Source organism: Malaclemys terrapin, chromosome 4 (genome assembly GCF_027887155.1).
Source record: "Malaclemys terrapin pileata isolate rMalTer1 chromosome 4, rMalTer1.hap1, whole genome shotgun sequence".
In the NCBI taxonomy this organism is placed as follows: domain Eukaryota; kingdom Metazoa; phylum Chordata; order Testudines; family Emydidae; genus Malaclemys; species Malaclemys terrapin.
In genome coordinates, this window is record NC_071508.1 from 115,627,144 (window position 1) to 115,649,792 (window position 22,649).

The 22,649-nt window shown below is 43.5% G+C and overlaps 1 protein-coding gene across 3 annotated transcripts in view; it reads right to left on the minus strand.

The window, feature by feature from the left end:
- The window catches only part of CEP128 (centrosomal protein 128), a 409,764-nt gene that overhangs the window by 340,443 nt on the left and 46,672 nt on the right, over positions 1-22,649 (minus strand). For all 3 annotated transcript variants that reach the window (XM_054028732.1, XM_054028729.1, XM_054028731.1), the window contains 2 exons: positions 4,977-5,063; positions 2,894-2,968 (listed from right to left, as the gene is read on the minus strand). In XM_054028732.1, the coding sequence (XP_053884707.1) occupies positions 2,894-2,968; positions 4,977-5,063 (162 nt within the window). The remainder of the gene's footprint in view (positions 1-2,893; positions 2,969-4,976; positions 5,064-22,649) is intronic.

A 22,649-nucleotide genomic window follows, 5' to 3' on the forward strand; every position in this document is an offset into this window, starting at 1 on the left:
AGGGGCTGGTTGACTCTGCCGCTCCCTGTGGTTGACTGACTCTACCACCAGGGAGTTAGGGTCAGGGTGGATGTACAGATATTCATGCCCCTTGGCGGGCACAAAGTACTTGCGTTCCGCTCTCTTAGAGAAGGGGGGCAAGGAAGCTGGGGTTTGCCACAAGGCTTATGAAATTTTTGCCACCCCCTTGTGGAGTGTAAGGGCCACACTGCCAGGTACCGAGACGGATAGGACATTGAAGAGGGAGTCCAAGGGTTCGTCCACCTCCTCAGCCTGAAGGTTGAGGCTTGATGTCACCCTTTTCAATAGTTCCTGATGGGTTTTAGAGTCCTCCTGCAGAATGGAGGCAGGAGGGGCCATAATCGCCTCATCAAGGGAGGGTGAGGAGGCAGGCGTGGTACTTTGCGCATCTGCCAGGACCGGAGAACCCAACACTTGGTCGCCCGCCGGGCACGGCACCGAAGATGCACATCCCACTGATTCCTTTCTTGGAGGCTGGGACGGGGAGGCCGACAGCCGTTCCGAGCCTCCGGCCACCAAGCGAGCCTCCACCGGGGGCTGCGTCGGGAGCCACGGGGCCCATTGGTACCACTGTGCCGGCCACGGAGCCCAGTGCCACTGCACCTCTGGCGAAGAGGGCATCCGGACGTCCAAGGAAGCCTGCTCCGAATGAGCTGGGCTATTCCGCTCAATCTGAGTGGGAGGCCTGGAGGCCAATGGGGACCGAGGACTGACCACATGGGTCTAGCCTCTCCCCCGGTTTTGCTTCGGTGCCATGGCGGACCTCTTCTTAGCCTTCTTGGCGTGCCCCGCAGACAGGAAGCGGTGCCGACTGGTAGGTGGCACCAATGGGTCGCCGCGCACCGACGATGCAGTACCCGGTGCAGACTCGGAGCGGTGCGCCAGAGTCAGGGTCAATGCCGACTCCATTTGGATAGCCTGGAGCCGAATGTCTCTTTCTCTCTTGGTCCAAGGATTGAAAGACCGGCAAATCTTGCAGCGATCGCTGAGATGGGTTTCGCCCAGAAAGCGTAAACAGTTTGTGTGCGGATCACTCACTGGCATCGGTCGCCTACAAGTGTCGCACAACTTAAAACCCGGGGCACGGGGTATGCCCCGGTCCGGGTGCACTAAACTAATCTAACTACTTCAACAACAGGTACTACTACACTGAACGAACAAGAGTTCTGGAGGAAAGCTGCAGACAAGCTGGAGCAGAGCAGTTCTGAAGCACTTTCACTGGCAGCAAGAAGGGACTGAGGGTGGGCAGAGCGAGCAGCGCCCCTTATACCGCGCCAAGGAGGCTAGGGGCGCTCCCCTACAGGTACTGCTAGGGGAAAAACTTCCAGCACCGGTGCATGTGGGCAGCACGCACACCTATTGTGGAATACACATGAGCAATCACTCAAAGAAGCAGCGTAGGGTCTGAGGAGAGAGTCTAAACAGCCAGATAATCCTGCTCTAAGAGTGCCAATGCCTGAGATGATGGGGCATCCAGGATTTCCAGGTTTATGAATCTTGGATAGCAGATAGAATACCCCTGGTTGAGTCTCTAGGTGTGTGTCTGTGTAGATTTGTTCCCGTGCTGTAGCAGGGAGTTTCTTGAGCAGATGGTGTAGTTTCTTTTGGTACTCCTCAGTCGGATCAGAGGATAGTGGCCTGTAGAATGTGGTGTTGGAGAGTTGCCTGGCTGCCTTCTGTTTATAATCCACCAGTTTCATGATGACTACAGCACCCCTTTTGTCAGCCCCTTTGATTATAATGTCAGAGTTGTTTCTGAGGCTGTGGGTGGCATGGTGGTCTGTACAGCTGAGGTTATGGGGCAAGTGATGCTGTTTGTTCACAATTTCAGCCTGCGCACATCTGTGGAAGCACTCTATGTAGAAGTCCAGTCAATTTCCCTCTCTTGGTATTGACACCTCCTCATCAATTATTGGGTGTGGACCACATCCACCCTGACTGAATTGGCCTTCAACATTGGTTCTCCACTTGTAAGGTAACTCCCTTCTCTTCATGTGCCAATATGTATTTATGCCTGTATCTGCAATTTTCACTCCATGCATCTGAAGAAGTGAGGTTTTTTTACCCACGAAAGCTTATGCCCAAATAAATCTGATAGTCTTTAAGGTGCCACCGGACTCCTCGTTGTTTCTGATGCTATACTGGATTCCCGGGTCTTTCAGATTCAGCAGTTTCAGTGTGCCTTTTTCAGGCCCAAATATAGACAGTTTGCATAGTACTTTTACTATATTTCTATTGTAGCCAGTGTTTCTATACCACTCTGATGTCTGGAGTCACTGACTATCAACAATACTATGTACCGCATATCACAGAACAGTTACAAATACACAATATGCAAAAACACCCTCTGAAATGCACCTAGAACAGTGCATGTGTTTATCTAATGTAAACAACTCAACTATTTAAAAAGTTGGAGGATAAAAAGTACACACAAAAAAGTGTGTTTAAGACAGTAATGCATTCAGAGACATTTAGAAATGTAAATGCCTACATAATGTATTATATATATTTCTTCATCCCCCAGCTGGATGTCTGCAACAAATGAAGCTCTCGGGAACAGTTTGTCTTCTTGATCCAGTCTATTTTTATAACACACACCAAGAATAGACACTGAAGGAGCTTCGGTAGTTATCAACATGACATAATGCCATCGAAGGAATGGCTTTAGTGACTATTTTTAATGCTGAGAAGCTCCCATTTTTTAATATGATCTTATGTAGATCAGTCTAGTAGGCATTGCTTTGTACACTTCCTTCCTTCCTCCCCCCAAACAATGTTGTTATTCGAATAACTGACAGCAAGATAAAAGAGACAGGCTTGAGCCTAGCTTAATATGAAAGGAGGAGGATTTTCATGGCATGAAAGTAGTTACCTGATGCAGAAGAGCTTCTCGACTGTCTTCTGACTGATCCAACTTCCTCTGGGACCGCTCCAACTCCTGCTCAAGCTTATAATTTGATTAAGGATGAAGAGACAAAGTTACACATTCATCCTGGTACTAAAATATTTTAACTATTTAAAACTAAACTTGTATTTAAAAAATAAAAATAATTTCTTATACTTCTAACCCTGAACATGTAAAGTAAACTGTGTTATAAGATGCTACAAACATATCTACAATTATTACAATGATATAGTTTATAAATTTATCATGCAGTATGTAATCATTTATCTCATATATACTCTGTACTACCACCTGTGGCTACAAAATAGCGTATGCATTCCCAAACTAAAACAATGTTAAAATGGGAGTTAAAACTGAGAGCACATATCACTAATTTAGGATAAACTGCCTTACAAAGATGACGCAATTATCCAAAAAATAAGCATTAAAAACTCAGGAAATTCAGAGTAAAAAGATTATGTTTAAAAGAAATCCAAACATGTTAAAATATGAAAATGCACAGGTAGGGCACTCAAACCATTTTAATTCTGCCTTTTAGCCATACCATACAATAACTGTGGAATAATGACGGATATATAACAGAACTTGGTCCGAGATAATATGATACCCATTTTTAAAGAAAGACCGAGGGTAGGGGGAGGGGTTCCATTTTTTTCTCTTCGTGTTGTCATTAAACTGTTTTGTTACCTTGACTGTGCAATTCCATACTATGTGGTAGATAGCAACAAAATGCTGAATTGGTTTTAGTCAAGCTTTAAAAAAAGAACTGCTCCAGGGTCAAGAAGTAATGTGTAACATTTTAGACTGAAAGGTATTGGACTGATAGTGTTATATGATCTGAAAATGACTTTTAAAAATGAAAATTCTTGTTGCTGCATGCTTCATTTATAAAAACTTTAAAAAGTGCATATAGTTGATTCTTCGCCTGATGGCTAGCACTTTATGGGCACTACCAGAAATAATAAATCAAATGGATGTTCAATTTCCATCAGTACTAATGCATTTAATCTTCTGTGCATGGTGCAGTTAATTCATCCCTGTAACTACTCTATTGAGACCCTCTCTGGAGGCAAAGTTATTTTTGGATAGAGAAAATTGTATTTGCATAAATGGCAGCATGGAGGGTGGCACAGAAAGGTTTATCAGAGAAGCTGATAAATGGGCACACAAGCCTGGTATTAATGGCAGAGCAGAGTAGGTAGGAGACTGTGAAACAATACATGGGTGGATATAGCAGGAAAGAGCAAAGCTTTGAAAGTATCGATAACAAATCTGAACTTTATGCAGTGGAGAAAGGGTAGCCAGTGGAGAGATACAAAAAGGGGTGGCATGGTCAAAACAACTGGCAAAGAAGCTAATCTTAGCAACAGCATTTCTATGGACTGTAGGAGAGTTATATGGGTGTCAGAGAGGCCAGGCAGAGGAAGAGGAGATTTTAATAATCAAAATGGGAAATAATCCAGATGAGAGAGTGAGCTGCAAGGATGTAAAGAATATGTTAGATCTTAGAGATGCTGTGAAGTAGGAAGCCAATAACTTTGTACATGGTTTAGCTGTGTGGGGCAAGGTGAAGGGAAGTGTCAAAGTAATCCCTAAGCTACAGGCTTGACTGACTGGGAGGTTGCTGGTGTTGTCAACAATAACAAAAAGGAAGGGTAGAAGTGAGGGCTTTGGAGGGAAGACGAAGAGTTCAGTTTCAGCCGTGTTTGCAGTGTATGGTGCTAAAAAGTACCTTGCCATTTTAAAAACTAAAAACATAGTGTTTCACACTGCTAATGCCTCTTACAAAAGAAGCAAGATGTGGCCTTAAACAAAACATAAGAACTGAACGTTCTAGACCAGTGTTTCTCAATGACAGTCTGTGAACCGGCACCAGTCCCTGAGATCTCCCTGACACAGTTCAGGAAGGCAGCAAGCCAGTCCTTGGTATCAAAAAAGTTGAGAAACATTGTTCTAGACCACAAGCAGTTGGAAACTATCACAACAGAAAAAGACTACACTGAAAACTGATTTTAAAAAATAATTTAAAAAAAGAAAATTAAATTCTTACTTTGCTCTTTTCATTTTCAGATTTCAAAAGTTTATTTTTCATCAGTCCTTCCATTTCATCAGCTTTAGCATCTCGTTTCCTTAAAGCCTTAAAAGGGGAAAATATTGTGAACTTTATTACAGCAGAGTTACCGAATCCTCATTTATAAAATCTGCTGAAATGTAAAATATCAGCTGGTACATTTATTAAGAAAAAAATATATGTTATAAGTATTTTTGTCTATACTTCAAATTTCTAAACAAAAACAATATAATCTCTCTTACTGAGAGAGATTATATTTATTTTCACACACAAACACACACACACACACCCAAACAGCTCTGCCAACTACTTATGAGTGCAGAGACAAGATTGACCTTGGCATCCTTCTAATCTATGAACTTCCAGATTCCAAAGGCTGACCCTTGCCTTTCCTGCATAGAAAAAGAATAGAAGCATGGTTCCCCTACAAATATTAACACTTTCTTTGACATGGGAAACCTACTACCCCACCTAAAATATGCTGGTAGTAGCAAGTACTATGTATTTGCATTAATTATGACCAGTACTAAGGAAAACACTATTAGATACTAAAGCTGAACCTGAATAGCGGCAAGATACCCACCTCTATCTACAACTGGACAGATGTCTGCACTTTATCCTATCAAATATAGACCCGTCCACAATGTTCCACATATTCATTACTTCAAAGGTTGATAATTTCAACTCGTATCTTGGAATGAAGACACCAATCTAAAACGCTACCTCCTACAAAATCCGAAGATACGGTATCTATTCTGCTTAGTAACAATTTACCACAAACATCTGCTTTCTGAATTCATTGTGGAACTAATGAAAAGTTCAGTTCAAGGTCTCTATCTTCATATTCAAAGCCCTTCTAAAGTGACCATGAACTCCTACAATAGCTGTGTACAACCAGAACAATGAAACCGATGACCACCAGTAGAACACTTGAACACATGGAAACAAAATTTTCATAGCAGCTGGATCTAAACTATGAAACTTGTTCCAACAAGGTAGAAGAATTATCACAGACTTCACCACTTTAAGAGCTCATTTCTTCAACTTAGTTTTCCCTCAAAAAGTTCTTCAGTCACACAAAAAAGCACATTTACACAATGACAAATAAAAACAATTCTGAGAGTTAATCAAGCTATTTATTTTACTGGCTGAGAAAGGAGACTAAGTTTGTTGTATTTCAATTTAAAAGATACTTAGGTACAATGATGACCGGGTCAGTGTTGATAAACAAAAAGTGAGAACTCTGTTATTCTCCGACAATTATATCAATTCAAAAAATGTTCATGCAATCTACTTAAGAGTTCAAACCCACACAAGAGTTAGGTGTTCAAAGTTAAGGTTTCTGCAGCAGTTATAACTCAACTCCCTTGTGCATATGCATTACTTCAGACTGTATATGCTGTTACACACACAAATACAGACATGCATGAATGCACACAGCAAGACAGAATTATGATAGCTTCAGTATCCACAACTATGGTGTCACAGGGTCGATGGCTCCTTTAAGGTGAATCCAGGCCGAGGTTACCCATGACAAGTTAATTTAAGGGGAACAAGCCTATCTAGGTAGCTGAGTAACAAGCACCTCAGCCTGAAAATGGCCATCAGGCTCAGTTACAGGGAAGTGTTCACAGAGAGAGGAGCTCTCCTACTAGAGAGGAGCTCCCAGAGAATCACAGGCCCTGAGGAGGAGGGCTATGCAATCCCTGAGTCCTAGGACAGAGACTTGATTTGAAGTTTATTTGTATTTAATGAAGTAGAATCCCAGCAGGGGAATTCGTCTTACACTTTGTTGGACCTGTGTGGAGTTCTTAAGGAGCCCTGAAAGAAGGGAAATGGAGGGAGGGAGGGTGTGCCTGCAAGGCTCCTCCCCACCCTAGGCAAGCAGGGGTCCCTACAGGGGAGGCACACCCTGTAACATATGGATTTGTTTATATTTACACAGTTCGGTCAACTATAACATTGCAACAATATAGCTTTTTCATTTTATATTTTCAAAAAGCAAATGTTAAATTACACACAGTGAGATTCAGAATGTATTAAAAACCTATCCTAGGAAAAAGATACAATACAAGTGTAAAGTATTATTAGAAATAGTATCAATTATTACAAAAGTTTTAAAGAAACAGACTATTTTCTATTGTACATAAAGTAAAGGGTTTGTTTCCTGATCATGTTTCAAATGCATTGTGAATCTTGCATCGCTGTGTTCATTTCAATGTGCAATCACTGAACTGGGGTATGTTTTTTGTCTTTTTTAAAAATAAATACTAAAAGCTATATTAATGGAGAAGTCAACTTGAGAGAGGAGCAGAAGTTGCCATTCCTCCCCAGAGGTTACTCAGAACACTACCAACATCTCCCTAATTTTCATTGCAGAAAATTGAGATGTTTTAAGGGCAAACTCTTGCCTTTGCAGAGACAAGTGTGTGTGTTTGGTTTGTTTCTAAAAGAGAAATTTAAGTTTTCCTGTGGTGGTTTTCACTATAAAAAGGGACAACTGTTTTTCCTAAAACATAGTTTTTCCTAGAACGTTCAAAATATGGTTGTGTGTGTCATTGAACTCAGTCTACCTACTGGTTATAGTCCAAAACTTCCTCCTTCCCATTTCCTCTGAAACTAAAATGACAAGATACTAGATATGTTGTTTGCAGTGTTGTTATAGCCGTGTTGTCCCAGTATATGAGAGAAACAAAGTTGGTGAGGTAATATCTTTTAATGGACTAACTTTCATTAATGGAAGAGATAAGCTTTCAAGCTGCACGGAGCTCTTCTTCAGGTCTGGAAAAAGTAATCAGTGTCACAGCTAAATACAAGGTGGGACAGATAGTTAAGCATAAGGCATTAGATACTAAAACTGATAGAAAATATAACTGACTGATCTACAAGAGAGCTAGGATCCTGAAAATTATGCTATTGTAAAGCCTTAGATATTGTACAATTCACAGCATTTCATAAAAATGCAGCTTATTTGGATAACACTCATTTATATGATGCTATTTATTTGCATACTCATCCCACAAACTCATAGTAAGTACAAAACAAAGCAAAAGCAAAATAGGAGTTTATGTATTATTTTGCCCTTTATAGTTTGTTTTTACTTTAAAGTGGTTAAGATATAAAGCAATGTATGCCCTGATCTGATATGCATGTTGTCTTTAAAATGCTTTAAAATTACAGCAACAGCTTAGAGCCTTAATGGAAGGCCCCTGGGGCATATTTAAATATTTAATAACAGTTTTTCTTTAAATTTGCATATTTCCATTATAAACAACTCAAATTGTTGAATATTACGCTAATGTAAACATGAGGTTGATGAATCTGAAATCTCACATTTACATATTCTCTAAAAATACTTTTCTTCTAATTTTGTTTTCAATTATAATTTTAAAAAATTAATTTCCAGACCTACCACTTGCACTGATAGCTGCTTCAAATGCTGCCATAATGATACATGTCTGCATGTAGACTTTGAAGACAAAAAGCTAAGTTAATGCAATGTTAAGCATACAAATGTTAAGAAATGTCTCAGCTAAAGCTGAATATGTAAACTTCATTCTGCCCCTATAATGTCTCAATTACTTAATACAGTTTTCCTTAATTACCTATGTAGCATTTTGTTGTGTCCCCACAACTCTCACACTTATTCTATTTTCATAATCATCCAACATTTATTTTTATGACTTTCCCTTTTTATAAAGTTCTCTTCCCTCTAAAATAATGCAAATTAATTTGTCAGTACACATGTACTATATCAGCAGTACTAAAATTATGATCCCAGATAAATGGTATTTTAAAATGGTGATTGGTTGTGTACCATTGGAGGAGTATACTGTAATAATTTTTATATATCACACACACACACACCTTTCATCCAAAAAATGTTCAAACAGACTCACTTTTCCAGTAGTGTAAGGCTCCCATTTCTAATCCAGCAGGATCACAAGATTTTTGTGTGAATGAAGAACTTTTTGAGGGAAAACTAAGTGTCTGCTCACTGGAAGCCTACTAGGGCTCCCAACACTGCTAATGCTGGGAACACTGATCTGGAGTTAGAGAGTGGATAGCATGTGTCTTTACATCAGCAGTACATCTTAATCCATAGAAGACAACCTAGAAATCAATATACCATCTCAATTTACCAAACGTGCTGTGATAAGTGAAGGGGGTGGGGAGTAGCTCCCTTTTATGGACACCCAGCCAGCCAGTTAGCTATAAAGACCTTCTTGGTGGCTGTTCTCTGCTTGCTTTACCTATAAAGGGTTAACAAAGTTACCAGGTAAAGGAAAGGGAGTGGGCACCTGACCAAAAGAGCCAATGGGAAGGCTAGAACTTTTTAAAATGGGGAAAAAAAAACTTCCCTTTTGTGTCTGTTGTGTTCTCTGGGAAAGAGAGGAACAGGGAGCAGTTATGCTATGAGAAGTTTTAAGCCAGGTATGATTATAAATCATCAGATCATACCTAGAACTACTTATTTGGAACTCCCAAATGTGTAAGTAGATCGAGAATGTTTAGAAAACACGAGTAGGTTTATTTCTGTTTATTTCTTGGCTTGTGGACTCCTCTGTGCTAACCCCAAATGCTTTTGTTCTGCTTGTAACCTTTAAGCTGAACCTCACAAAATTTAAACATCAAGAATAATCTTCTTAAGTGGGTTTTTTTAAATCTAGCAGAAGCCTAAGTTCCAGATGTATTTTCTTTCTTTTTGTTTTTAATAAAATTTACCTTTTTCAAGAACAGGATTGGATTTTTGGTGGCCTAAGAGGTTTGTGCATATGTTGTTTAATTTGCTGGTGGCAACAGCTGATTTCCTTTGTTTTTCTTTCTCAGCTCTTCCCCAAGAGAGTGGGGGGGGCTTGAGGGTACCCCACAGGAAGGAATACCCAAGTGCGCCTTTCTGGTTCCAAAAGGGGTTTTGCATTTGGTGGACCAAGCCAAGGTCAGAGAAAAGCTGTAATCTTGGGAGTTTAATACAAGCCTGGAGTGGCATGTATTAATTTTTAAAATCCTAGCGGGCCCCCACCTTCTGTACTTGACGTGCCAGAATGGGGAATCAGCCTTGACATGTGCTGAATGATATTTAGGCCATTAAACAGCAATAACATCAAATTAAAAAAGCACTCCCACACCACTGGTATTACAAATATGCTGCTTTATTTTATTTTCCTGGTATAGTAAAAAGAAATAGTCCACAAATATTTCAATTTAAAGAAACATAATAGGCATATGAAAGCGCTAAAAAGCATAGAAAAGAAAGTGACATTAAAATGAAAGGAACTCTCATACACATAAATCTCTTCAACTGTAAATGCAGCTACTTCAGGGTGGAGCCAACTAGGCAACCAGTTAATAGAGCAAAATAATTGGGGAAAGGGAACATTTTGTCAATTGTATCTAGTGTGACAAAGTTCCTCCTCTATCTTGGTGGGTGCTGCACTTATTGGCAGATATTCTTGCCTCAGAGATTCACCATGTGGGTTGGGGAACAGCCCAGAGACCTTCCCCTCTGGAAGAACCCACAGTCCAGGTCAATTGGGAAGTTTGGGGGGAACCCGGGCCCGCCCTCTACTCCGGGTTCCAGCCCAGGGCCCTGTGGACTGCAGCTGTCTATAGTACCTCCTGTAACAGTTGCATGACAGCTACAACTCCCTCGGCTACTTCCCTATGGCCTCCTCCAAACACCTTCCTTATTCTCACCACAGGACCTTCCTCCTGGTGTCTGATAACGCTTGTGCTCCTCAGTCCTCCAGCAGCGCACTCCCTCTCAGCACCTTGCACCTCTTGCTCCCAAGCTCCTCACACTCACACCACAAACTGAAGTGAGCTCCTTTTAAAACCCAGGTGCCCTGATTAGCCTGCCTTAATTGATTCTAGCCGCTTCTTCTTAATTGGCTCCAGGTGTCCTAATTATCCTGCCTGCCTTAACTGGTTCTAGCAGGTTCCTGATTACTCTAGTGCAGCCCCTGCTCTGGTCAGTCAGGGAACAGAAAACTACTCATCCAGTGACCAGTATATTTGCCCTCTACCAGACTCCTGTACCCCACTGGTCTGGGTCTGTCACACTAGGCAGACTGTTTGTATAAACCCCACTATCAAAATATTAAAGTCTGTGCAAAGCAGACAGATGGACCATTAGTTTTTAAAATCTCACCTTAAAGACTCACACACTAGATTGCATCTGAAAATTTCTGATAATTCAACCGCTCTTATTTATTACAATGCTATCCTTGCTCTGTTCAACCTTCTACTTCTTTCTGACAAAGGTAAAACCGACTCTTACTGGGTATGGGCTAGAAAGAATGGCCTTTTCATGTGTATTTGAATGAAAAGATGTTTATGGAAACAAATATTTTGTTATCTTTGCGTGTTAATGTTATAAGTTCAGAGACAGGTAGGTGACATAATATCTTTTATTGGACCAACTTCTCTTGATAGAATGGACAAGCTTTTGAGCTTTACAGAATTCTCTCTCAAGTCTGGAAAAAGTAACTAGAGTGTCTGAGCTAAATACAAGGTGGGACAAATCGTTAAGTGTAAGGGGTTCACATGTGCTTTAGGAGACCACTTACAATGAAGTGGGCAATTAAGGATTAGTAGGCAGTAGAATGAATCACAAATTTTTGTAATGAGCCATAAAACCAGTCTCTCTGTTAAGTCAATGGTTTTTAGTGTCTAGAAGAGTGACATATTTTAGCGCTCAGGCCTTTCTTTTGAAGGTGTTGTGCAGGTTTCCTTTGAGGTCAAGGAATGAGGGGTCAGAACTGGAGTGATTACCTTATGAACAGTGTTCACTCGCAAGTAACTGGGTGTTTTACTTTTATCATTTTTCTGTGAGAGTTCCTTTGAGAGCATAGTTATTGTCTCAGCAGGGCCATCCTGAGGATTTTTGGGGCCCCATGCAGTATTATTAAACTGGTGACCCTATGCCTGATGGCAGCCCAGGCTCGCATATGTATTTTAGATAAGGGTGGTCTTTTGAAGTATTTATTTATAAATGCATAACTGTTTTTGTCAGTGAAGTCAGAAACTGACAGTATATACCTGGGGGTTGGCAAATGCCTGTTAAATGGCTTCATTACCATTTGAATGACTCTTTAACAGTTTCAATGTTGTGCTAATAGGTCTGGTAGGTGGGAAGGCTTTTTCACTTTTAAGAACTAGGTCCCCTCTGGAGGAAGACTCACCAGGCTGCAGCAGCCAGCTGTGGTGGGAGCCTGCAGGAAGGGTCAGAACAGGGAGAGGAAGAGGCAGGAGGGTGGACACTAAGACCCGGGATGCCCCAAATTTTCAGGTGCCCTACACAGCCACATATGCTGCATATGCCTAAGGACGGCCTTGTGTCTCAGTTTACTCTCATAACAGTGCTGGGGCATCTGATGCACTGGATGAGTTACACCACATGTTGTGATAGGCATGTGTAGGACCCATGGATCTTAAAAGGTGTATTGGGGTGGGGGTATGGATCATCACAGCAATGGAGATATGACTGCAGATTTTCCATCTGTTGTTATTGCAGGAGCTGGTGCCACTTTGAGTTGGTGTGCTCTTCTCTGTGGAAAGCTTGCTTCTGATGATGGGCTTGGTGAGGTTGTAGGGGTTGTTTGAAGCCAGAAGAGGGGTTTGGGAAAGTTTTTTTTAAGATTGTGGTCCCCATCAAGCATGGGTTGTAATTGTTTGATGATACCACATACAGGTTCTAGTGTGGGGTGGCAGGTGACAACTAGTGGTGTACACTCAATAGGGATTTTTTTCCCCCTCTACTGAAGCAAATTCTTCCAGCGTATTTGTGTGGCCCATTCCACGATGCAATCTACTTCTCTGGTGGCGAGTCCTTGTTTAGTGAAGGCAGTTTTAAGTGTGGTTAGGTATGTATCCCAGACTTTCTCTACTTAGCAAATTCTATGGTATCTGAGTGCTGGCTGTAGACAACAGATTTATTAGTGTGGCTGGGCTGATTACTGGATCTCTGAAGGTAAGTGTGATACATGGGTTTCTTTTGTATAGTCGTTTCTAGGTTTCATTGTTGAAGCTGATCATGGTGTCCAGTTGATGCTGGTAATGGAGCGTTCTAGAAAGAATCTGATGGATGGGCAGTGGTTTTTGATACAGTAGTGGAAATCTAGGAGATAGTTTACGTCATCTATCCAGAGGAAGAAAATATCATTGATGTGCCTCATAGATTCATAGACTCTAGGACTGGAAGGGACTTCGAGAGGTCATCGAGTCCAGTCCCCTGCCCTCATGGCAGGACCAAATACTGTCTAGACCATCCCTGATAGACATTTATCTAACCTACTCTTAAATATCTCCAGAGATGGAGATTCCACAACCTCCCTAGGCACTCTATTCCAGTGTTTAACCACCCTGACCATTAGGAACTTTTTCCTAATGTCCAACCTAAACCTCCCTTGCTTCAGTTTAAGCCCATTGCTTCTTGTTCTATCCTTAGAGGCTAAGATGAACAAGTTTTTTCTCCCACCTCTTTATGACACCCTTTTAGATACCTGAAAACTGCTATCATGTCCCCTCTCAGTCTTCTTTTTTCCAAAGTAAACAAACCCAATTCTTTCAGCCTTCCTTCATAGGTCATGTTCTCTAGACCTTTAACCATTCTTGTTGCTCTTCTTTGGACCCTCTCCAGTTTCTCCACAGCTTTCTTGAAATGCGGTGCCCAGAACTGGACACAATACTCCAGTTGAGGCCTAACCAGGGCAGAGTAGAGCGGAAGAATGACTTCTCGTGTCTTGCTCACAACACACCTGTTAATGCATCCCAGAAGCATGTTTGCTTTTTTTTGCAAGAGCATCACACTGTTGACTCATATTTAGCTTGTGGTCCACTATAACCCCTAGATCCCTTTCTGCTATACTCCTTCCTAGACAGTCTCTTCCCATTCTGTATGTGTGAAACTAATTGTTCCTTCCTAAGTGGAGCACTTTGCATTTGTCTTTATTAAACTTCATCCTGTTTACCTCAGACCATTTCTCCAATTTGTCCACATCATTTTGACCCTATCCTCCAAAGCAGTTGAAATTCCTCCCAGTTTGGTATCATCTGCAAACTTAGGAAGTGTACTTTCTATGCCAATATCTAAGTCATTGACAAAGATATTGAACAGAGCCGGTCCCAAAACAGACCCCTGCGGAACCCCACTTGTTATACCTTTCCAGCAGGATTGGAAATCATTAATAACTACTCTCTGAGTATGGTTATCCAGCCAGTTATGCACCCACCTTATAGTAGCCCCATCTAAGTTGTATTTGCCTAGTTTATCGATAAGAATATCATGCGAGACTGTATCTAATGCCTTACTAAAGTCTAGGTATACCACATCCACCGCTTCTCCCTTATCCACAAGACTCGTTATCCTATCAAAGAAAGCTATCAGATTAGTTTAACATGATTTGACATGTATATTGCTGGTTTCGTGTGCATTTTTCCAGAAATTCTGCCTTAAGGGGGCCCATGAAGAGAGTGTCATATTGGGGAGCCATCCTAATACCCATGGCTGTTCCCATGGTTTGGACACGTATTTGTTGTAAAATGTAAAGTTGTTGTGGGTGACAAGGAGATGGATGAATTTTGAGGACTATGATGGAGTCTGTATTGTCTGCTGGTTCAATCACTACCTGGTAGCTGGATTTCAGGAGCTGAATAGAAATCCTTTTTGTGGTGGAGAGATTGTGGTGAATGTAATGTTGGTTGAGGATTTCACAATTTTTATTTATTTGCTGAAGCAACCAATGTAATGATCTAATGTGTGGTTCTGTCCACTGGAGATGTCCAGACAGATGATTCTTTTTTCTTATATGACTGTTGGTGGGAATGTGATAGTTTTGGGTGGTGACATCTTTCTTGTGAAAAAATTCCTTGAGGCGGAGTTGGTAGAATTAGTTTAGAAAGTTCTTATAAGTAATCTACTAGAACCCAATTTGAGAAGAGATTATCACAATAAGCAGGTAAACCACTTATCATTTGGGCCAAATAAATTATTATTTTATAACTCAGAATATTTATATAAATTTAAAGCGAGGTGAGAAAAAAAGATGTGGCTGGAATAATCAAAAAAGCGTGTTACAATTATTTACAAGGAACTGAAGAAAATCAACCATGCAAGTTGCTACCAAAGGAATATGCCATTGCGCCTCCTACTCCACTGTACTTATTAGAAGAATGGAAGACTCTAACCATTGCCCCAAAACTGTATTCCTGGCTTTGTGGTATAAAAACATGCCTCTATCTCTAGTCTGAGCTAGAATAGGTAACAAAAAATGGTTACTATCCTTTTGAAACAATTCTTCTTCAAGATGTGTTGCTCATGTCCATTCCATGTTAGGTGTGAGTACGCTGCATGCACAGTTGCCAGAGATTTTTCCCTTATTAGTATCCGTTGGGCTGGCTCTAGTGCCCTTTGGAGCTGCACGCATATGCACCAGTATAAGGGACACTGTCAAACCCACACCCTCTCAGTTCCTTTTTGCCAGTAACTCCGACAGAGGGGTAAGAGAATGGGTTATGGAATAGATGTGAGCAACACATCTCAAAGAACAGTTACAAAAGGTTAGTAACCATTTTTCTTCAAGTGCTTGCTCATGTCCAGTCCATCCTAGGTGATCCACAAACAATACCCCAGGAGCTGGGCTCAGAGTTCATGGATGTGCTGGCTGCAACGCTACTCTCCCAAAACTGGCATCATCTTGGGCCTGTTGGGTGATGGCATAGTGGGATTCGAAGGTATGAACTGATGACCAGGTTGTGGCTCTGCAGATGTCCTGGATTGGTACCTGCACAAGAAACACTGCTGACAATGCCTGGGCTCTTGTGGAATGAGTGGTCACAATGGCCAGAGGCGGGATGTTTGCCTGCTCGTAGCAAGCCCAAATATAGGCAGTTATCCAGGATGAGATTCTTTGGGCTGACACAGGTAGCCGCGTCATCCCTTCTGCTATTGCTACAAAGAGTTGTGTGGATTTGTGGAAGGGCTTAGTCTTCTCAATATAAAAGGTGAGGGCCTGCCTAACATCCAACATATGAAGCAGTTGTTCCTCAGAGCTTTTTTGAGGTTTTGGGAAGGAGACAGGTTGAAAGATGACCTGGTTGTTGTGGAATTGTGACACCACCTTTGGCAGGAAGGCTGGAGATGGGCGCAGTTGGCCCTTGTCCTTGAAGAACACCGGATAAGGTGGTTCTGATGTAAGGGCCCTGATCTCAAAAACCCTTCTGGCCGAGGTAATCGCCACCAGGAAGGAAACCTTGCAGGAGAGAAGTAGTAGCAAGCACAACATTAACTGCTCAAAAGTAAGCCTTGACAGGACCAGCTTTAAGTCCCATGGGAGATGGGGGGGGTGGTTTGCAAACTTGAGGACAGAGTCTTTCCAACCCCTGGAGAAACCAGACCGTCATTTTGTGAGAAAACACTGATATGCCACGTACTGCAGGATGGAAAGCTGAGATGGCTGCCAAATGAACCTTAATAGACAAGTGTGCTAGACCTTGCTGCTTTAGGTGGAGCAAATAATCCAAGATCAACCGAAGAGAAGATTGAGATGGAGAGAGATCCTGTTCGGAGGCCCAACACGTGAAACGTTTCCACTTGACCAAGTAGGTAGCCCTCGTGGAAGGCTTCCTACTAGCTAGTAAGACATGCTGAACTTGTTCCGAGCAGTCCTGTTCTTCAGGGTTCAGCCATGAAACATCCATGCAGTCAAGTGCAGGGAAGCAATGTTCGGGTGAAGCAACCGGCCATGGCCTTGTGAAATCAAGTCTAGGTGGAGCGGGAGCGAGAGTGGCACTGCTACCAAGAGGTCCAGAAGCATGCCAAACCAATGCCGGCATGGCTATTCTGAGGCTATTAGGAAGATTCCTGCGTTGTCCCCTGTTGTTTGATTTTCAGAAGAACCCTGTGAAGCAATGGGATTGGGAGAAAGACATATAGTAGTCAGTCTGCCCACAAGAACAGGAAGGTGTTGGAGAGGGAGCCTGCGCAGCAAACAGAACTAATGGCATTTTCTGTTCTGCCTGGAGGCAAACAGGTCCACCTGGGGAGGCCCCAACTTTTGGAAGATACACTGATGAACTCTGGGTGAAGACACCACTTGTGGTGAGAAGAGAGGGACCAGCTGAAATGATTCACCAATACATTCCAGGCTCCTGGGTGATGAGACACCTCAAGATGAATGGAATGTTTCACACAGAAGTCTCATAGACCAATGGCCTCCTGACACAGGGTAAAGGACTGAGCCCCTCCTTGCTTGTTGATATAGAACATGACCGCTGTATTGTCTGTCAGAACTTGAATCACCTTGCCTGAGACCTAGGGAAGAAATACTTGGCATGCCAGGCGCACTGTCATGAGCTCCCTGACATTTATGTGAAGAGAGAATTCTTCCCGGGACCAGAGGCCGAGTCCTGAGGTATTGAGATGGACTCCCCACCATACGTTTGACATATCCAAGACTAAAAGACACCAATAATTGTGAGGCAACGAAGGGCACCCCCATCATTACTAAACTTGGTTCTCTCCACCAGCGCAGGGAGGTGAGGACCGAGATGCAGGGGGAATACCGTAAGTGCTAAGTCCAAGTGGTGTCTGCAGTGCTTCGGGAGTACACTGATGCTAGCCACATCTGGGGGAGAGACTGAGGAGCAGCCTTGCATATTGAACCACATAAGTGCAAGCCATGATGAGACCCAGTAGCCTGAGGAACACGCAAGCTGTCGTATTTGGATGGACCATTACCTTGGATATCAGGTTTGCCATGGTCTGGAAGTGGGTCAAGTCAAGTACAACCCCAATAAATTCTATTCTCTGAACCAGGAAAAGAGTTGACTTCTGCTTCTTTATCAGCAGGCCCAGCACCCTGAAGGTGGTTCAGACTGTGCTGATGCTGTCTTGCACTTTAGCCTGCAGCTGAGCTTTGATCAATCAGTCATTGAGGTACGGGTAGACCTGAACATCACACCACCTGAAGAAAGGCTGCTACAACCGCTATACACTTCATAAAAATCCTTAGGGCTGCCAATAGACTGAAGGGAAAGGAAGGGAATTGATAGTGACAATGACACACTACAAACTTAAGAAATTTTCTGTGGCTATGGAAGATAGAAATATGAAAGTATGTTTTCTTTAAGTCAAGGGCAGCGTACCAGTTTCCTGGGTCCAGGGAGGGAATGATGGAAGCCAGGGAGCCCATGCAGAATCTCAGTTTCTTAAGATATCCATTGAGGGGCTAGAGATCCAAGATGAGGGTGGAAGCTGGCAGGGAGAGATGGATAAAAACTGAAGGGTATATCCAACTGTCATTGTACTCAGGAACCATCAATCTGACATTATGGATGCCCAAGCAGGGCCAAAGAGAGAGAGACACTCCAAAAATGAAAGGGGAGGCGGATCTGAAACGGCAACTGGTACAGCGCCCTCACAAGCACCTTCAAAAGGCCTGTGTAGCTGGATGGACACCCGCTCCTGCCCTAAAGGGCTTGAAATCAGCCCTGAAAGAGGGTTGCAGGGGTAAAAGCAGCCCTGGAGAGGGCTGCAGCTCTAAAAGCTGGGCTGATTGGGGAAGCGGCTGCAGCTGGGCCACACTCCAATTAGGCCACAGCTGGCCTGTATGAAAAGGCTGGGAGCCAGGAGCTCAACAGTCTCTCTCTCTCTCTGCGTTCAGAGCGAGAAAGGCCTGGCTGCAGAGACCTAAGCAAGGAACCTAGATTGGAGCAGGGCTGGGGAAAGGCCAAGGGAGCCGGGGATCTCCGGCCTAGGAAAGCCCCAGGCTGCAGGCCTCGTAAGGCCTATTAGGTACTAGGTTGCAGGGAGCAGCCCATGGGTAGGCAGAGGCAGCAGGTCCGAACCCCTTTGCCTATGATGAGTGGCTGATATTGCAGTCTGCCCCAGTGAACGGGGGCTAGATGGAGACTGGGCAGTAGCCAAGACTGAGGCGAAGTGGGGATAGTGGGTGGGGGTTCCCCTGGGAGGGGGAGACCCAGAACTGTGGGGGTACTGCCAGGGGGCAGCACCCAGAGAAAGGGGCACCAGGGTCCTGGGAGGGACACGGGGGCCAAGCGGTAAGCGGGACACCGGCCTGCAGAGGGCACTCCGGAGGCTGGAAGAGCTAATTCCCGAGACGACCAGCAGGAGGCGCAACAGGGGTGAGTCCCAACATTGCTACAGCCTCCTACAAAAGTATCTCTGAGGCCCTGACTGGGAGGCTGAGGTATTCAGGAGTGGTTGGAGCCTTTGATAACCTCGGCCCTTTCTTTTGTAGGGCTCCTGTTTTGGAGATCCCGAGAATCCAGGAGGCTGCTGCAACCTGAAGTGTTTTCTGTAGGCAGACAGAGCGTACAGGCCTAAGGATCATAGGGTGGCCCTTGAGTCCTTCAGTCCATGAAGTCTCCTGTCTGTCTGCTCCGCGAAAAGGGAGGAGCCTTCAAATGGGAGTCCTGAATTGTGGGGAAAGCTGGAGGACTGGAACCAGAAAGAGCGCCTCATGGTGACCATAATGGCCATTGTCTTGACCACCAAGTCAGCAGCATCCAGAACCACCTAAAGAGATGTCCTGGCATGTTCTTACCCGAGGCAGGGAGTCTTTGAACTTATTCAGGGAGGCCCATAGATTAAAATTGTATCTCCCAAGCAAAGCTTGCTGATTGGCACATGCATTTGTAGGCTACACGTGAAATAAACCTTTCTTCCGAAAAGGACCAGTTTCTTAGTGTCTTTTTGTTTCAGGGTAGCACTCGACTGGCCCTGACTGGCCCTTTTGTTAGCTGCAGATAACCTCAGGGACCCAGGAGGAGGGTGCGAGTACGGTAATTGAACCCACTTGCTGGAACATAATACTGTTTTTCTGCCTCTTTGAAGCAGGAACCAGAGAAGGAGGAGTTTGCCATAGGGCCTTGACTGGTCCCATCACCGCCTCATTGATGGGCAGGGCCACTTTGGATGGAGCTTCTACAGTCAGGACATCAATGAGGCTGTGTGATGTTGCTGAGCTCTTCTATCTCCAAGCCCAGGATTGAAGTGACCCACTTCAGAAGGTTCCCCAGGATGACTTCAGGGCCCATGAGAAGTAGGCTGCTGGGACCTGCAACAGCCTCATCTGGGGGGCAGGAGGAGAAGGCTTGCACCAGAGGAAGGGCTCCTTCCTCTTCTTCAGCTATGTCCACTGGAGGCATGTCCTGGATTTCGTTACCGGGGCCAGTACTGGAGTCTGGATCCGGTGCCGAGCAGGAGGGATCAGTAGCTCATCTCTCTGAGGCCACCGAGGAGGAGCGGTGGGAGGCAGGCCCCAGTACTAGGGGAACCCCCAGGGGTGCAGTGGCCAGATGCCCACAGAGGGACCAGCAGTGAAGTTTGATGGTGTGTAGGCTGGGTACTGGTGGTGGGCTTTTGGCAGTACATAGGGTTTCCCTTTGGACTCCAAAGAGGATTCCTCTCTCGGGGACCAAGGTACCTGCTTCCGCTTCCATCTGGTGTTGGGGGTTCCGGGGACTAGTGGTGTGCCAGGGAGTGGGATGCTGGGATCAATAGGACTTGCCCCTGGATGGTGCTAGGAGACCTGGTGCCAGGAAGGCGCCTGATGCAACCTGTTCCCTCCTGCTTCCGGATGAGGTTGGAGGGACTGGAAGAGAGAGAAGATCCTTAGCTGCCTGGAAAGCCTCTGGGGTTGACAGCACTTTCAATCCACCCATACCGCGGTGGCTCCCTGGTGTCATTGGAGGTTCCCGCACTGGACTCAACTCCATTGTCGATGGTGCCAATGCGGGTCCAGGGATAGAAGAGTGGCCCGGCATGGGTCTCGCTCCCTCTCCCTGCCTGTCTCTCATCTGCACTGGTGAGCACCCTCTCTCACTGCACTGCTTTTTGTGCTTCTTCCTCAGCACCAGGGATGGAGAAGAGTGCTGAGAAGAATTCAGTGCCGGCGGAGTGCTTCACATCAATGCCGAAGTACTTGGTGTCCAATAGGTGTGGCTCAGTTCTGAGACAGGTCTGAGGGTGGCTTCCATGAGGATAGTCTTTAGTCTGATGTTTCGGTCCTTCTTAGTCTGGGATCTGAAGTCCTGACAGATTTTGCACTTAAAATGATACCTCACAAGGCATGCTTTGTACAAAACACATCATAATCATATCACCATAGCAAATATGGGGTGCCAGGCTGTTGCTTTGGGGTATACCAGTGTTACACCAGTGCATACACGTGCAGCTCCAGAGGGGCTAGAGCTGACCCAACAGATACCACTAAGGGAAAAATCTCCAGCAACAGTGCAAGCGGCATGCACACACCTAGCATGGAACGGACACGAGCAAGCACTCGAAGAACTATTTTGATTCATATAGTGCCACTGATGCACACAGCATTTTAACAAAATATAAACAGACAAGTCTTTCTGCCAAAGAGCTTGTATTCTCAGTAAGTAGCATGTAGTAAGTAAGTGGTGTGGGAGCAGGAAGAACTGCTAGAGGATTGATTGCACATTTTGTTGCTTCTGTAGGCCAAGCTCACTGAACACTCCAGGGACTCCTTGCATTCCTCCATTCTCGTCCACAAACGCCCTGTGTCCCACCATCCCGTCCCCCTCTACTTCAAGTACTCACTGCATCATCCCCATCTCCTCCCTCATGTCAGGGCCTCTGTATGCCCCCAATTTCCTCCTGTCCTCCACTCCCAAAGTCTTCCCCATTTCTCTCTTCCTTTCCCATTTAAACAAACAGCTTGACGGCATGCCTCTGTATGTAAAGACTCACAAGATCAGCCAAACAAAGATCATATGATTTTTAATGTAAGTTGCATATGCATCATCTTAATGCTAAAAACTAGTTGTGCATATTTATGTTTCTCTTTCTAACTAAAGAAGACAGTTTGGAAAAAAAGTTTTTCGAGGAGGAAAGCAAAGCTGCACTGTATACATTTATTTAAAGTCTGTCTTCACATTGGGGTGGACTTTAATCATGATTTAAATCAGCAAGCAGGAAACCTTGATTTAAGCCATCGATTTTCATCATGTTTTGAATTTGTACTTTTTAGTTCTTTTCCTAAGGGATGGTAGATTCTCATTGGTTGGTAACCATTAAAAGGAGTTGATTTACAACTAGATATCCCTATAAACTAAATTTGGTGCTTCTTTTTGCTAACCAAGAGTATACGTGATATCTATAAGAATTTATTTAAGCAACTGTTGCTTCATTTACATTTATTCTGATTCATTTGATACTTATTATTTTAGAAAATGGTGTATGAAGCATGTCATATACTGATAGTAAATTTTTTACTTGTGATTTGCATCCAGCTCTATTTGGATGGAAATTCAAATTTAATTAAAATGCCCCAAACCAGCATTTTTTAAATTAAATAAAACTACCTTAAATGCACTGGAAACCTAAGGAAAAAAGGGATTAAAAAGTTTATCAAAATATGTTTTGCATTTAAAACTACTTGATTTATTAAACAAATGAAGTATTATCTGTAGTTAGGTAACTGAACTGATTATTTCTTGTCACTGTGTCTTTCAAGATTTTAAAACTAGTAGATCTCATCCTCCAACATCCCACACCAAGTTTTTAATCATAGATTGGTAGAGGAAAACAAGCCTCTCTTCTTTTTCAACCCCCAATTCTTTTTTAACTTTGAATGAACGAGTCCTAAACTAGCTGAATAA